Source organism: Lepidochelys kempii, chromosome 1 (genome assembly GCF_965140265.1).
Source record: "Lepidochelys kempii isolate rLepKem1 chromosome 1, rLepKem1.hap2, whole genome shotgun sequence".
Classification (NCBI taxonomy): domain Eukaryota; kingdom Metazoa; phylum Chordata; order Testudines; family Cheloniidae; genus Lepidochelys; species Lepidochelys kempii.
This window is the reverse complement of record NC_133256.1, coordinates 232,011,501-232,029,709: the sequence shown is the minus strand read 5'-3', so window position 1 is coordinate 232,029,709 and position 18,209 is coordinate 232,011,501. Positions and strand designations below refer to the sequence as shown.

Here is an 18,209-nt window from a genome sequence, read left to right as displayed (position 1 = left end):
ATCTAACACATACCTAGCTAGATTACTTACTAAAAGTTCTAAGTCTCCATTCCTGGTCTATCCCCGGCAAAGGCAGCATAAAGACAGACCCTTTGTTTCTCTCCCTCCTCCCAGCTTTTGAAAGTATCTTGTCTCCTCATTGGTCATTTTGGTCAGGTGCCAGCGAGGTTACCTTTAGCTTCTTAACTCTTTACAGGTGAGAGGAGTTTTCCTCTGGCCAGGAGGGATTTTAAAGGGGTTTACCCTTCCCTTTATATTTATGACAGTTGTTTTTTAGGGATCATATTGTTGGGTTTTTTACTCAAGTAACCTTAACTTCAAAACAACAAAGAATTTGATTTAGGGATAATCTTGATAGTAATTCTGCTGTGAAAATATACAGCTGTCTTGTATTATCCTCTCAATATACACATTAATTTTTATTTTTTTTAGTGACAGGATGTATATTCACAGTAATTGCAACTGTAACACAGCTCTGTGTAGATATTTATATACAAATATATATACTTTTTACATATTTTTGTACAAGTGTCTGTATCTATTTGTATATAAGACTTGCCATCCTTCTCAGTGGACAAACTCCAGATGACTTTAATGGTGCAGGATTAAGCCCACATTTTTAACAAAGGGAGCTAAATGCTGCTCTCAGTTACACTTGTGCAATCCTAATGATTATAGCTCAGACCAGTGCCATGGTTCTGCAACTTTTTCATTCTGTGGATCACTTCTCTGAACCCTCTATCACCACTGCTTCATTTTCAAATAAGATGGTCTCCATGGAGCACAGTTAGAGAACTGTCATCCTAGTGTATTTTCAGTATTTTCTGTTTGTGTACTGTGCCAAAGTTCCTCCTCTGCCTTGGTGGGTCCTGCGTTTTCTGGCAGATTTGTTCGTCTCAGAGGTTCACAGCAGCCCTCAGTTTGGCTGCTTTTGCTAGAGGCTCAAACCTGCCGTTCACTTAGCTAACATCATCGCTGGCCAGCATGGGGAAAATGGAGAGCAATCTCCACAATCTCTGTTGTCCCACCTACTGGGTCGGAGACAGGCCAGATCCCTTTCCAAATCAGATCTTCCCCTCTGGTGTGTGTCTCAGACCAGGTCAACTCCTCCTGTCTCAGATAGGGAGTTCCCCTCCTGTCTCCGATAGGGAGCGGGGGTGGGGGTGAACCTGGGCCCACTCTACACCGGGTTCCAGTCCAGGGCCCTGTGGATAGCAGCTGTCTACAACGTCTCCTGTATCAGCTGCATGACAGCTACAACTCCCTGGGCTACTTCCCCATGGCCTCCCCAATACCTTCTTTATCCTCACCACAGGACCTTCCTCCTGAAGCCTGATAACACTTGTACTGCTCAGTCCTCCAGTAGCAAGCCTTCTCACTCCTTGTGCACCGCCCACTAACTGTTGGAGGTCCTTTTTGAACCAAGTGTCCTGATTAGTCTGCCTGCCATAACTGATTCTAGTAGGTTCTTCATTGGCTCCAGGTGTCTTAATTAGCTTGCCTGTCTTAATTGGTTCTAGCAAGTTCCTGATTGCTCTAGATCAGCCCCTGCTCTGGTCACTCAGGGAACAGAAAACTATTCATCCAGTGGCCAGTATATTTGCCTTCAACCAGACGCCTGCACCTGACTGGTCTGGGTCTGTCACAGTACTTACACATACACACTTAAATTATTAGAAACACACACTCTTACATTTATAGACATTGTAGAAGTAGTATATGATACATAAATATGAATGAAGAGCTTATTGCAAGCTCATCAAATTGACCAGGAGTGGCAGTTTTAAAGTAACTGTCTAGATGCAGGTATTACTTTCAACCAGTGCCAGTATTCGTCCAGTATCTATGCTGTTTTGTGCAAAATTCATGCCTGCTGGTTTCAGGCAGATTTACTGCTACCTGTGCTACCACAGCCAGTGGTGAGCTGGAGCTGGTTCCCACTGGTTCGCTAGAACCAGTTGTTAAATTTAGAAGCCCTTTTAGAACTGGTTGTTCCGCGAGGGACAACCGGTTCTAAAAGGGCTTCTAAATTTAGCTGGCCAAAAGTGGCGCCTTAGGTGCTCCAGCCCTGGAGCACTCAAGGGAATAATTTGGTGGATGCAGAGCCCTCACCGGCAGATCCCTGCCCCACCCCAGCCCTAGCTCACCTCCACTCCATTTCCTCCCCTGAACGCCCCACCCCTCTCTGCTTCTCCGCCTCCCACCCCAGGCTTCCCGCGAATCAGCTGTTTGCACGGAAAGCCGGGGCAGGCTGAGAAGTAGGCGGTGGCTTCGCACTCAGACCTAGGGAGTGGAAGTGAGCTGGGGCGGGGGGTGCGAGGACAGCTGCCTGCGCTGCAGCAGATAACCCTGGGGGAAGGAGGGGGGGCGCAGGGGAACCGCTGCTTGCCCCGGCTCACCTCTGCCACCCTCAGCCTGTGTGTGAAGAGGAAAGAACTACTGAAATATTATAAAACAGTGGTTACTATGAGATCCATATTTGACCGGGTTGTACAGTGAAAAATATACATTCAAAATTTTGCAGTATTATACAAACTAATACATACAGTTGGGGATGATACAGTATGTGGTATGGATAAAACAATCGGCAAGGGGCACTCCAAGTTGTTTACCTCACAAATGAGATGAAACTTCCTCAGTGTTCATCACTCTTAGCAAAATAACATCTAACATCACTCTTAGCAAAATAAGAGCACTTGAGAATACTGCGGGTTCCTGGATACAGTTACATAGGTTTGTTTAGGTGTCTAGAATTAATCTGACAGGATATAGTTCTCAGTTCAGCAGGATACCTAAGCACATACAGAATTTGCAGCACCTGAGTAGACCCTTCAGCACATGCTTAGGTATCCTGATGATCTGGGGTCATAAATAACATACATTGACTAAAAATATTCCTGTTTTTTTCTTTTTAAATTTACAAGTGACTAGTGGATTTACAGTTTGTTTTAATCATATGTTGTTATGGATTATCCCTGCAGAAGAAATGTCAGGAGACTGTAAATAAACTAAAAATTACTTTAATAAATAACTTTATCAAAAGGAGTAAAAAAAGACAGAAGTAATTTATACATTTCCAGATGGATAAAAGCATAATAATTGAGGTCTGCTTGTTTTTCAGTGGTGGGTAAGAATAATCTCTTTTGGTGTTTATAGTATACTGTATTAATATAACCTAAACATAGTATGGCCTAAATTTAATTAAAAAACTGTTTAAAATGCATATAAAATAGAAATGTTTTAAAATGCCATGTCCATTCCTCAATAGAAAAACTCTTCTGCCAGTTTAGTTATCTAGCATCATTAGATTTTAAAACCAGTAAAGTTTAACTGAGCAAAACTCTGTCAATTATCAACATAAAGTTATGAAGAGATAATATTATATAGATTGATATGGAATTATATGGAAGAAAATAAATATCAATATACTTCTCAAAGGTTCACATTCCAATCCTTGTGTAAAGCCAGAGTGAAAGAGATTTGTGAGGGCACTAGAAAGATATTGATGGCCTGGAATCTTCCCCCTTGAAGTATCTGCACACACTGTGTTGTAGTAGTGGCTGCCTGGCTCCTCCCTCCACAAACTATTGTAATCCACTGGATCCTGGCAGGTTCCAAACCCACTGTCTGTACCCTGACCAGTCCTCTGATTTGTCTACAAGTAGCTGTATATAGCTGTAGAGTCACTCTTTGTAATCTCTCTGCTTTCTAATGCCTCCATACAACAGAAATGCAATATTTTTGGTCTTCAGCAATACCCTAGGGTGACTCCAGGGTTTGAATCTTAATCTTTAAAGGAACTGATTGGAAGCCCATTGAAATAAAAGGAAAGCCTTACACTCCCTGAAACCTGTGGATCTGTCATTATAAAATAAGGATTATAGAAGTTCTTGGGTATTGGGGTTTAAAGTTTACATTTAGCTTCTGTTGGACAAAAGGGTTTTTTTGTGTTTTTTTTATGCCACTCATTGCCTCAGGAGATTTGATAGTCTCTGTTTAAGATGCACTTTGTCAGTTGGCTAGAATCTGAGTGGAATGCTTAATTTAGGCAGTCGCTTTAAAATGTGTGAAAAGGGGAATCTCATATAAAATTATAATATTCTTTTTTTACACTTAATCCATACAAACTATATAAAATAACCATTGTTGCATGAATCATTTATTTTCTTGCCTTTTTGCGCCTAGAATTGGCAGATGGAAACCCACCTTCTTTCCCTCATAAGTATGCTATATTTCAGTATGTATGTATATAATTTATAAAATTAAATCTGTCCATCTTGGGCCCAATCTCATTTGAATGTGAGGAATTTATTTTACTGCACATACATTGTGAAAAGCTATGTCGAGCCCTCAGCCTTGTTTCTCACAGAGGCTGTCTTGACTAGGTGGTCTGGACATAGAGGAGTATTGCTTTCTCATTTTTGCTACAGATAGTAAAAAAAAAAATGGGTCTAAGGAAAAGAATTTAGAATGATTGGTGATAGTGACCATTTCTTAATCTAATAAAGAATGGTCTAATAACTGTACTTCAAAATCTTTAACACTTTTATTCTAAAGACGTGAATAATTTTTGTTTTATCTAGAGCCATTGGTGCTGTCAGACCAATCTTTGCTGGCATTTATATTAGATGCACTTTATCTAATAATGTGCTCTTCGTGCTTGCAGGAGCAAAAATCAGTTCCACTCAAAATTTGGATACCAAACTACCCTCAGTTGTAGCAGCCAGCATTAAAAAGTGCAGAGGCATAAGTAAGTTAAATATTAAGCCTCATCACTTCAGAAAATAAATAACATTTTTATTTCATTCTTTAACTGTACCTTTAAAGAAAAAAAGCTAATATAGGCTTTGTAAAGTCAAGATTTTAGTAAGATTTGGGTTGTTAATTAATATCCATATCCGAATGCAAATCTATGGGGGAAAAGTAATTTTACTGCTTAGAATACTTTTGCTGATACCACATTGTGCTGGATACTTGAATGTCATACAAGTGATACAGTGCATAATAAGCTTAAAATAAGTGTTTTGCCTAGTGTTAATGCTTTGCCTATATTTCAAGGAGCATAATAAATTACTGCATGTTGATTGGCAGACTGCAGTGTTTTACAGAGGGTCACCTGCTGTTTATATTTTTAATCCTAACAGGAATTTCCCTTTTTTACCTTGACGGCCTTTCCGCCTGGCTTCCTTGTCCATGTTGGTGGTGTTGTCAGTGCACGCTCTGTGAAGCTTTTGGACCGCATCCACAATCCTGGTATGTTAACTAAAGAAATCTTTTTTCAGTCATGTCTCATTGTGACCTTGCATTTCTGTGGGTGTTTTTGTTTTGTATTGTTTTTTTATTAAAAAAATATACTAAAACAACATTGTAGTTTTCCAGATAAGAATGAGAATTTGAAAAATATTAATTGTGCAGGAAAAAGATTTTTAGTGAGAAACTCTTCAGCAATTATTTCTTAATGTTTTTGGTGTAATGAAGCAGTAAGGGACTATGAACCTAATAATGTAGAACCAGAATTAATGCCTTTGGATTATGAAGCTGTGGGTTAATTTTTGGCCAAGGTTTAGTGTTAACTTTGATGCAATTCTGAAATGAAACTTTTTATTTGGAAGCCATGAAAGCAGATGAAATCCTTCATGTTAACTTTATACTTTATTTAATTTCCAGCAGTTTTTCAAATCTTTAAGGATTGGCCACACAGTTTAGCTCATCCTGTGTTTTTGACTCTTAAGTGATATAAATAGAAACAACTTTTTATTTTGCAAGAAGTAAAAACCTTAAAGTAATTTTCTGTAGATAATTTTTCCTTGGAAACTCCAACGCCTAATGCATTCTGCAAGCTCTAATTCTTTCGTCAGAGTTAAGTAGCTCTTGACCGTTAGTATTTCATCTTGGTATTATTCGCTGAATCAAATGGAAAAATGCCTAAAAATAAAAGATTTGAGTTGGTCAGTGCCCCTGAAACAGAGGCAGATTAAAGAAAAATAACATCTACTGTGGTTTTGCATTCACTAGCCAGGAGTAATTAGCTTTTAAAATTTTTGCAAATGCATCTTTTTCAAGCATCAGTCTTTTTTTTCTTTTTTTATTCAATCTTTTCCCTGTCTTGACTTCCCACACTATCTATGATTTCTGCAAATGGGTCTAGATAACTTCAAGTTATTGGTTTAAGACTCAATAAAATGTAACAGAATGTGAAACAAAATCCTTGAGTGACCTAAATGAAAGAAAACTATTTTTTGAGGGTTTTTTTGAAGTGACTAAATACACACATTTTCTTTTCCCTTCCTGTAATCTTCTAAGGTTTTGTTTTATTCCTATGTATGCAATAGTTAGAAGATGAAAAGAAATATCTTAATGCATTATAGGATAAATATACTCTATTTATGTATGGCCTCAACTCCCGTGACTTGCAGTTAGCTTGGGGCTTTACATACTTACCTTAAACGGGATACTAATAAATCCTTGATTATTTTACAGTGTAATAAAGTATCAGTGTTCTCTTTTTATAAAAACTTGTGTGTGTTACTTATAAGCCTGCATCAGAGCAAAAAGCATTCTTAGAAGGAATGGGAGAGATATCAACTATATTCTGATATTTTCTGAAATAACGTCTTGCACTATGCACATTTCTTTTTTACTGACTAACATTTGATAACAGACTGCCTGAAAGCAGGAGCAAAACTGATGGTAGATGCATATGCTGATTAAATAGTTTCTGTTTGCACACGAAAATGTCTCTAACAGCATCTGTTGAAGAACTTTGATTGCTTCTGACAAGTGAATGTAGGATTTACGATCCGTCAAATTCAGTATTATGCCAGAGAGAGAGAAACAATTTGGAAACCCCAATAACTGGTATGGGAACTATCTTAACCAGCTTTTGAGTCAAATAATAATTTGACTCAATTCCTCACAAAGGAAACACATAAGCTGCCAAGTAAATAAACAGGAAAATGTAGAAAAGGAAAGAACATTTAAAACGGTTGTTTGGGGAAAAAAAATCTGGTAATTGCTATATACTGTACACTTGATCATGCCGAGTGCTGTAGCATGCTCCTTACTTTCTTCCCTTTCTATTTCAACCTCTTATTAACTCTGCTGTCTGTGTCTTTCCAGTTCCTGTGGAGTGGTGTTGTCAATTGTGTTCTTGTTGGTAGTGGTTTTTTTCACTATTCTGCTCCTATAACTGATCTACTAATTTGCTGTTTTGAACTCAGCCTTTGTCGGAATTATGGGTAACACAAGATCATACAAACTGCTAGACTGGAATAGTTTCAATTCAGGTATTTTATTAGTCATTCAGTACTACATATGCTGACAGAAATTATGGCAGCTCAGTGAAGTTCTTAGAAATGTTTTGGATCATTAATTAGGTTAATATTTCAAATTTAAATCTGTTTAGCCACCAAATAAATCAATGTCTAATTGTCATAATATTCTTTTAAAAAGGTTTTCCATACATTATCAAAATGCAAAACAATATTTTATTGTAAAATAGTACTGCTAGAATTATTTAATATCAACCTGAAAAGTTGTTGTTCAGTTGATTTTAGTGGCTTTCAATTTAATGTCACAGTTGAAATCAAATCATAAACAATGTTTTTTTGGGGAAGGGGATGGATTCTTGTCTACACAACTACTTCTAGCCTGTTCCAGTACTTCTTCCAAAGACTTCAGATATTGGATGAATATGTTTGCACAAAAGAGATCTAAAAGAAGAGACTTTGAGGACAAACTTACTACTTAGAAAGTAAAGGGTAGGGGAGCAGTCCAGTGTGTGTTGGCTCATAAGTCTTGTTTTGTAAACATGTCAAGCTGACATTCCTGATGGTAATTGTTTGGTTTTGATTTATTAAAAATTCAAAGGCAAAAGTCTTATTCTTTTGTAACCGTGGGCCCAGATTCTGCCAGGTCCATATGTGGGTGCATATTGGGAGGAAGAGAGGCCTTCATAAGGGCCAGGTAGAATACCAGTCCCTGTGCTGGGGGAAGTGTAGGGACTACTCCTTTCCTATTCTTCTAGAGGTACAAGATGCCCTGGAGAAGGCAAAGCCATGGCTTTTCAATCTCACACACTGGCCAGCAGAGCTTGCCAGCTGCTGTGGTTTTTAGAATGGGCCACATAAAAAGATGTAGTGGTGAGCAAGGAGCCTCTGAGCATCTGGGAGCTTGAGGGAAACATTTTATCTCCTGTTGCTATGCTTAGGGCAGTGCAGCTGCAGTCCATTCCTTATTATGGGCTATGCATAAATAGTACAGTCTTGCCTGTAGATGTCAGTGGACCTGTAATATTTCCAAATTAATGAATCCACTTTGAGGAGCTCCATAGAAGAAGAGGAAGAACTTGGTACAGTAGAGGAAGCACCACCAGATAATGGAAGAAAAACAGTTAGGTACTGTAGGAGCAGAACTATGACAGGACGGAATCTAAGACACTTGTGTAGATCCAGTGGGCTGAGTTGATCCATCATGTCAAAGGCAGTACTGAGGCCAAACTGAATGAGAAGAGAGAAGAGTCATCATCAAGTGAAAGGAAGTTGTTAATTAGAGACCACTTTCCATGTACTAAATTATATATAGTTTTAATATTCACATTTTAGTTTTGTTTTCATTTGTTTGTTAACACGCTTTAACACCCATTTCATCTTCCTCGTCAGGGAACTGCTCCAACAGAATCTCCTTAACTCCAGTGACCTGAAAGACAAAGGAGAAAATAGTGTTAGGGTATCCCCTATTTTTTTCCTATCTTTCTAGCCCCAAAATACCTCTGTATAAACTTATTTTTGATGTTTGAAAATCCTCCATAAGTCTAGTTTTGTATTTGAGGTGATGGGGGATTGGCTTGACTGGGATTTGATCCCATAGATACAGTAACTAAACATATAAACAGAGGGTTTTCTTTCACAGAAATCAAACTTAATTATAGTGTACATATGAACTGCATTTCATGTTGCCATCTGGTGTTCAAAGATGACAATGAAAAATTCAGTACAACAGAAAATGGCATAACATGTTCATAGCTGTCAAACATCAGAACATGTAGAAACAGCAAGATTTTAAGTGTGAGCACTTGTAGCCTTTTTCTTTAAAATCTCTGATTTGAGCTGATACATTTGTGTGTGGTGGTGTGACTATTCAGAGTTAAGGCAGCTGTCAGAGGGTTATGTGACTGGAGTGAGTGATAAGAATCCTTTCTACATCTAAATTGACCTTCAGCTCTCCAAAATTAGTTAGTAAAATTTGTGGGTTTTAACCTTTTTATAATATTTAATAAAAATGATAATTTTCTACAGACATAGTTTGGAGGGTTGAATCTCCCTTTCATTTTTATGGCTAATGACAATGTTGTTTCAATGTTTATTTGTACATCAGATTTACCCTGAAATTAATGAGATTATTTCTTACTTTGGAAATCTTCATTACTTTCCTTACAGATACTTTTGACTCAGTGGCTAGATTATCTGGCAGATGTTAGTCCTTTCTTTCTTTTCATTGTATGTTTAGATTCAAGATTTATAATTCAGTAAACAGTGACTTAAAAAGAGACAGTTTATTTAGTTTTAATCTCTGCTTAAAGTGATTCTGTTAGGAGCTAAGTACACTAATTTTAAAACTCTCCTTAAATTAAAGCATTGCATAAATTCTTTGGGAGCCAAATTCTCTTTTCAGTACACCAACAAAACTCTGTTAAGTCAGTGTAATTGCACCACTATGACAAAGATCACAGTTTGTGTTTGCATAATTAAATGGAAAAGTGGCAGATCACTGCTTACCCATTATTGCATAACATCACTATTCATACACACGGACTCTTTAGGTTTGGAAATATGGGCCCTGATCAAAGCCTACTGAAGTCCATGAGAATTCCCTCATTGACTTCATTGGGTTTTGAATCAGACCTAAGATGATAGAGGATGATGGGGCAAAGGTGGAAATATGTGCAAGCCTCAAAAGGGCAATTAGAAAAGAACTAGAATGGGCCCAGCAGAAATCATTGAATATAAAACTTAGAAAACTTTCAGGAAAGTGTAGCTAAATGTGTAGTTAAGACTACCCACAGGTGGTTTATTTATGCAACTAGAACTGAGATGGCAGATAACCCAAGGTCTGATTGACCTTGGCAGCATTACAGAAATGACTCTGTAAACATTAACAATCCTTGAATAATTTTTCCAATCTATTCAACATAACAGATTTTCCTTCCACTTGTTTTTCTATCTGCTGTTTTCCTGCTTCATCTGTATTTTATTTTAGAACAAAAATTTATAATTCCACTCCAGATTTATCTTAAAATGTTTATGTCCTACCCTTAATTTTTCTAGGGATACTGCAGCTATTCAGGCTTGTATTCCTTTTCTGTTGAATAGAATTGTGGTTGACTCCACTATACAATGTAACTCTGACTTTATGCAGTAGTACTTTATTCAGTGTTTTTAAAGAACTGCAAAAGCTTGTTAATATATACTCGCTTAGGGCTTGATCCAACTCCCATTATGAATTAAGCATTATGAAATGCTTCCATAAACTTCACTGGGCATTAGATTTGGACGTTTAGAGTAGGGGTCCTTGCCTTTTTTATACAAGAGCATACTGTGGCACCAACAGCTGTGATTTTGGAGGCTTTGTGAACATAATGTGTAAGAGCATCAGGAACTTAAGCATGCATAGGAAATGTAGAGGTAACATATCCTTGTGAACAAATCCATCTTATTTCTGTAACTGTGTGCTGCTGTAAGTTGCCTCTTTCTTGCTGACTACTGTGTATAGCATTCTTTCTATATAAGACTTTTAGAGTTCCTATTCTGCATTGGTGTCAGTAGGAGAAGTTGAGTCCCTTTGTGTTTGCAATTCTATGCATAGTCTTCATAAAATAGTTTTAGGATAGCATGTTTCTAATTCCTGCCCCAAAGCCATTTGTTATTTCAAACCAACACGATAACAAGGCCTGCTGATGGGGGGAAGGGGTAGACGAGAGATATCTTGACTTTAGTAAGGCTTTTGATCCTGTCTCTTGTGACCTTATAAGCAAACTAAGGAAATATAGCCTAGATAAACCTACAATAGGGTGGGTGAATTTATGGTTGGAAAACCATACTCAATAGTTATCAGTGATTCACAGTCAAGCTGAAAGAGTATATATCAAGTGAGGTCCCACAGGGATCTGTCCAGGGACTAGTTGTATTCAATATCTTCATAAATGATTTTGATAATAGCATAGAGAGTATGCTTATAAAGTTTGCAGATGATACCAAGCCGGACAGTGTTGCAGGCTCTTTGGAGGACAGGATTACAATTCAAAATGATCTTGACAAACTGGAGAAATGGTCTGAAATAAATAGGATGAAATTCAATAAGGACAAATGCATAGGACTACACTTAGGAAGAAATAATCAACTGCACAAATACAAAATGGGAAATGATTGCCTAGGAAGGAGTACTGCAGAAAAAGATCAGAAGGTTATAGTGTATCACAAACTAAATATGAATTAACAATGTAATCTTGTTGCAAAAAAATCAAACATTGTTCTGGGGTGCATTAGCAGGAGTATTGGAAGCAAGACATCAGAAATAATTATTGTACTTTACTCAGCACTGATAGGGCCTAAACTGGAGTTCTGAGGACCACACTTTGGGAAAGATGTGGACAAATCGGAGAAAGTCCGGAGGAGAATAACAAAAATGAAAAAAGGTGTAGAAAAATGACCTATGATGAAAAATAGAAAAAATAATTGGGTTTGTTTAATCTGGAGAAGAGAAGATGGAAGGTGGACATAACAGTCTTCAAGTATGTAAAAAGTTTTGAGGAGGAGGGTGATAAATTGTTCTCCTTATCCACTGAGGACAGGACAAGAAGTAATAGTCTTAAATTGCAGAGTGGAAGATTTAGGTTGGACATTAGGAAAAACTTCCTAATTGAAAGGATAGTTAAGCACTGGAACAAATTACCTTAGGAGGTTGTGGAATGTCCATCATTGGAGGTTTTTAAGAATAGGTTAAACAAATGCCTGTCGGGGATGATCTATAATATTTAATCCTGCCTCACTGCAGAGGACTGGATTAAAGGACGTATTGAGGTCCCTTCCAGACCTACATTTTTGTGGGTCTCTGGTTTATTAGATATTGAAATACTTGGTCAGTGTTCATTTTTAAGGTGTGCACTTATCTGGGTTTGTTTAATCTTTTAGACAGAGCTTGTATGTAGTTGGTTTTGCTATACTGTTTATATACTAAATACACTTAAATAATATGGAGAGTAGAAGACGGGCTTTATCTTCTAACAGAGATAGCTCTATTTTAAGGTAATGCTGTCATTTGAAGGTGTTTTTAAATTATACTATTCATTGTGCCTGGATGATAAAGCAATAGGTATATGATAAATTAGGTATTTTTCTTCAACAACTAGTTTGCTCCAAAGCAACAGTTGCAAACTTTGTCCCTGATATTATACCGGGATCCACTACTCCTATGCCCCTCTAGAGTCCCACTGACTTCATTGTGGAGATTTGTGCTCATAGACTTTAAGGTCAGAAGGGACCATTATGATCATCTAGTCTGATCCTGCACAACACAGGCCACGGAATCTTAGCAACCCACTCCTGTAACAAACCCCTAACCTATGTCTGAGCTATTGAAATCCTCAAATCGTGGTTTAAAGACTTCAAGTACAGAGAATCCTGCAGCAAGTGACCCGTGCCCCACGCTGCAGAGGAAGGCGAAAACCCCCCATGGCCTCTGCCAATCTGCCCTGGAGGAAAATTCCTTCCTGACTCCAAATATGGCGATCAGCTAAACCCTGAGCCACATGGGCAAGACTCACCAGCCAGACACCCAGAAAAGAATTCTCTCTAGTAACTCAGATCCTATCCCATCACAGGTCATTGGGCATAGCTACCGCTAATAGTCGAAGATCAACTAATTGCCAAAATTAGGCTATCCCATCATATCACATCCCTTCCATAAACTTATCAAGCTTATTCTTGAAGCCAGATATGTCTTTTGCCCCCACTGCTTCCTTTGGAAGGCTGTTCCAGAACTTCACTCCTCTGATGGTTGGAAACCCTCATCTAATTTCAAGTCTAAACTTCCTGATGGCGAGTTTATATCCATTTGTTCCTGTGTCCACATTGGTACTGAGCTTAAATAATTCTTCACCCTCCATGGTATTTATCCATCTGATATATTTATAGAGAGAATCATATATCTCCTCTCAGCCTTCTTTTGGTTAGGCTCAACAAGCCAAGCTCTTTGAGTCTCCTTTCATAAGACAGGTTTTCCATTCCTCGGATCATCCTAATAGCCCTTCTCTGTGCCTGTTCCAGTTTGAATTAATCTTTCTTAAACATGGGAGACCAGAACTGCACACAATATTCCAGATGAGGTCTCACCAATGCCTTGTATAATGGTACTAACACCTCCTTATCTCTACTGGAAATACCTTGCCTGATGCATCCCAAGACCGCATTAGCTTTTTTCATGGCCATATCACATTGGCGGCTAATAGTCATCCTGTGAGGTCCTTCTCCTCCTCTGTTACTTCCAAGTGATGCGTCTCCAGTTTATAACAAAAATTCTTATTAATCCCTAAATGCATGACCTTGCACTTTTAACTATTAAATTTCATCCTATTGATATTACTCCAGTTTACAAGGTCATCCAGATCTTTCTGTATGATATCCTGGTCCTTGTCTGTATTGGCAATACCTCCCAGCTTTGTGTCATCCGCAAACTTTATTAGCGCAGTTCCGCTTTTTGTGCCAAGGTCAGTAATAAAAAGATTAAATAAGATTGGTCCTAAAAACTAATCCCTGAGGAACTCCACTAGTAACCTCCTTCCAGCCTGACAGTTCACCTTTCAGGGTGACCCATTGTAGTCTCCCCTTTAACCAGTTCCTTATCCACCTTTCAGTTTTCGTATTGATCCCCATCTTTTCCAATTTAGCTAATAATTCCCCATGTGGAACCGTATCAAATGCCTTGCTGAAATAGAAGTAAATTAGATCCACTGCATTTCCTTTGTCAAAAAACCTGTTACCTTCTCAAAGAAGGAGATCAGGTTGGTTTGACATGATCTTTTGTAAAACCATGTTGTATTTTGTCCCAAATACCATTGATCTCAATGTCCTTAACTATGTTCTCCTTCAAAAATTTTTCCAAGTCCTTGCATACTACAGATGTCAAACTAACAGGCCTGTAGTTACCTGGATCGCTTTTTTTTCCCTTTCTTAAAAATAGGGACTATGTTAGCAATTCTCCAGTCAGACGGTACAACTCCGAGTTCACAGATTCATTAAAATTTTTTGCTAATGGGCTTGCAGTTTCATGTGCCAGTTCCTTTAATATTCTTGGATGAAGATTATCTGGGCCCCCCTGTGCTAGAGGATCTTGATGCAGAGGTGTGGGGCCTTCAAAAGTTTCAAGTTACTAACTGAAAGTCTGGAAAAAATGAAAAAGAACTTAATATTTCAGTCTGGCACTTAATTTGGACCTGGTCCACTGAGAACAAGTGTTTTTTGGCTTTTTGAAGTTTGCAAATGTAAACGTTTAAAAATTACATATTGGTCATTCAATTATCATTACCATTTTTGACATTCATTGCTACAAATAATAAAATATTGTAACATTTCTGCCTTAAAACTGCAAGGGCTATTCTAATCAGCAGAAAGTCAAATTTTAAAAGTGCATATATATATGAAACATACTTTCAATGCTCTTTTTAAAATTGTTACTTGTTTATCTTGGTGAGGATCTTTATCCTCAGTACTGCTGCAATCACACCCTGTAGCAGTCTCCTTGAACTCTAAATTAGAAGACTATCTATTCATGTCTGCATTGCTGGGTTTACTGGGGGCTAGATTATTTTAAAATAGATAACAGTAACTGGCTTATTCTAGTTAATGCTGGTTACTGTCAGACCCCCAGTATGTAGATAAAGTAGGATTATTTTACTAGCAGACTGCTTGCCTGTGTTAGAGCTGGCAATGTAAACAGATTATTTACTTGAACTGTTGCCAGCTGATGGAGAACTGTCCCTTTGAATTTGTTTTTATTACTTATGACTTCCAAACAGACTAAATCAAACTTCATTCTGTCCAGGTGATTCCTGGTTGTATAATGCCAAGGTAGAACATCTTTTGTGATTTGTAGTGTGTTGCTGATGTATGAACTGTTGAACCTTAGAGGCAGTCTTTTTTTCAGTGCCAGCAGTCAAACTGTCATCTTCCCCTTGGTATTTGCAACATTCTGCTTAGAATTCTAAAGTTAATGTATGTTAGTTCACAGCTGTGATGTCACACCAATGACCAGTGAAAACCACCACCTATTTTAAGTATTTAGAAGGTGTCTATCACTTAGGTATCTAAGCATCTGGTCAAAAACTGCTTAAGTGGCATGCAAGGAGCACGTGCAGGGGGAGCTATTAGAATATGGAGTTAGGGTAAGACAGTAATAGAAACCATTTTGGAGTTTCAGGCTGGAGAGAGAGGCATTAGGCAGCCTAATCAGGGATGAACCCAGAGGCCCATTTTTGAATTGAAGGGTTATAATTTTATTTTAGGTTATGGTACGTGCAATCTCCATGATAAGTTCTAGAACCCCTTAATAGAACTATAGCTCCATATTTCATACTTGCCTGCTGTTAAACTCAGTCTTGTTTACAAGAAGACAAATACCTATTAGACAGTGCAGAAATTACGGAGATGCTGATTGCTTAAGATGAGTCCTGTTTACACTTAACACAGAGAATCAACTTCTTTGTTTTGTATGAAAAATATATTGTATCCTCCGCAAGTATACAGCACTTACTCCTTCAATACAGAATGAATTTTCTGGGAATTTACAAGTAAATAGATTAATTAGTTTGAGTTAAAATTGATTAAATTAGGTCCTTAAGAAATTAGGCATCTGTCAGTCTTTTCAAAAAGAAAAGGAGTATTTGTGGCACCTTAGAGACTAACCAATTTATTTGAGCATGAGCTTTCGTGAGCTACAGCTCACTTCATCGGATGCATACCGTGGAAACTGCAGAAGACATTATATACACACAGAGACCATGAAACAATACCTCCTCCCACCCCACTGTCCTGCTGGTAATAGCTTATCTAAAGTGATCATCAAGTTGGGCCATTTCCAGCACAAATTCAGTTTTCTCACCCTCCGCCCCCCCCCCCCCCACAAACTCACTCTCCTGCTGGTAATAGCCCATCCAAAGTGACCACTCTCTTCACAATGTGTATGATAATCAAGGTGGGCCATTTCCTGCACAAATCCAGGTTCTCTCACCTCCTCACCCCCCTCCAAAAACCCCACACACAAACTCACTCTCCTGCTGGTAATAGCTTATCCAAAGTGACCACTCTCCTTACAATGTGCATTATAATCAAGGTGGGCCATTTCCAGCACAAATCCAGGTTTTCTCACCCCCCTCACCCCCATACACACACAGACTCACTCTCCTGCTGGTAATAGCTCATCCAAAGTGACCACTCTCCCTGCAATGTGCATGGTAATCAAGGTGGGCCATTTCCAGCACAAATCCAGGCTTTCTCACCCCTCCACCCCCGGGGAACACACACACACACACACAAACTCACTCTCCTGCTGGCAATAGCTCATCCAAACTGACCACTCCAAGTTTAAATCCAAGTTTAACCAGAACGTCGGGGGGGGGGGGGGGGTTAGGAAAAAACAAGGGGAAATAGGCTACCTTGCATAATGACTTAGCCACTCCCAGTCTCTATTTAAGCCTAAATTAATAGTATCCAATTTGCAAATGAATTCCAATTCAGCAGTTTCTCTCTGGAGTCTGGATTTGAAGTTTTTTTATTGTAAGATAGCGACCTTCATGTCTGTGATTGCGTGACCATAATTTCGTGTTATAATTCTTGACATCTGATTTATCACATTCATAAACCAGTCGGAGAACACTTCAATCTCTCTGGTCACGCAATCACAGACATGAAGGTTGCTATCTTACAACAAAAAAACTTCAAATCCAGACTCCAGAGAGAAACTGCTGAATTGGAATTCATTTGCAAATTGGATACTATTAATTTAGGCTTAAATAGAGACTGGGAGTGGCTAAGTCGTCATGCAAGGTAGCCTATTTCCCCTTGTTCCCCCCCCCCCCCCAGACGTTCTGGTTAAACTTGGATTTAAACTTGGAGAGTGGTCAGTTTGGATGAGCTATTGCCAGCAGGAGAGTGAGTTTGTGTGTGTGTGTGTTCCCTGGGGGTGGGGGGGTGAGAGAGCCTGCATTTGTGCTGGAAATGGCCCACCTTGATTACCAAGCACATTTTAGGGAGAGTGGTCACTTTGGATGAGCTATTACCAGCAGGAGAGTGAGTTTGTGTGTGTATGGGGGTGGGGGGGGGGTGAGAAAACCTGGATTTGTGCTGGAAATGGCCCAACTTGATGATCACTTTAGATAAGCTATTACCAGCAGGACAGTGGGGTGGGAGGAGGTATTGTTTCATGGTCTCTGTATGTATATAATGTCTTCTGCAGTTTCCATGGTATGCATCCGATGAAGTGAGCTGTAGCTCACGAAAGCTCATGCTCAAATAAATTGGTTAGTCTCTAAGGTGCCACAAATACTCCTTTTCTTTTTGCGAATACAGACTAACACGGCTGTTACTCTGAAACCTGTCAGTCTTTTGTTAGTCCTAAATGAGAATAACAATTGAATAATACAGACTCTCAAACTTTTTTGTGTATGAATTGTATTTGAAGAAATTAGCTTATAATTCAACTAAGTTATTAATGATGGTTGTATCTAATTACTATGATTATGTAGGATATAGACAGGGTCAGTTCAACAGCTAAGGTGACTTAATTGGGGCCATTGTGTCATCAGTGGTAACTGAGCTAATTATCACGCTTCCTCTACACCCAATTTGCTTATAGCAATTCATTTGCTGTAATGACTCAGTGGTATGAGAAATACTGGCCACATGTGTCAGGAGTTCTTAATGGATAGATTTACTTGGCCTACCTGTCACTGTTCTCTGAAGATTCCATGCATACTAACATGGATATTTTGCTTAAAAAGCTCTCTGTGACACTGCTGCTGGAGTTGCTCTGTGTTTGAGACAATACTGCTGAGGGAACTGAACTAAGAGCACAGAAGCTTCCTGTAAAGCATGGGACTCAAGAAACTGAGCTTTCCCTGCCCCATCTTCATATAGCACCAGTGTCACTAACACAGTTCT

At 38.6% G+C, this 18,209-nt stretch overlaps 1 protein-coding gene across 20 annotated transcripts in view; it reads left to right on the top strand.

The window, feature by feature from the left end:
* Positions 1–18,209, top strand: part of C2CD5 (C2 calcium dependent domain containing 5) — a 134,842-nt gene that overhangs the window by 46,302 nt on the left and 70,331 nt on the right. For 10 of the 20 annotated variants that reach the window (XM_073318152.1, XM_073318105.1, XM_073318114.1 and 7 more), the window contains 2 exons: positions 5,145–5,253; positions 7,221–7,286. In XM_073318152.1, the coding sequence (XP_073174253.1) occupies positions 5,145–5,253; positions 7,221–7,286 (175 nt within the window). The remainder of the gene's footprint in view (positions 1–5,144; positions 5,254–7,220; positions 7,287–18,209) is intronic. The other 10 variants (XM_073318106.1, XM_073318141.1, XM_073318275.1 and 7 more) reach the window with 1 other exon arrangement.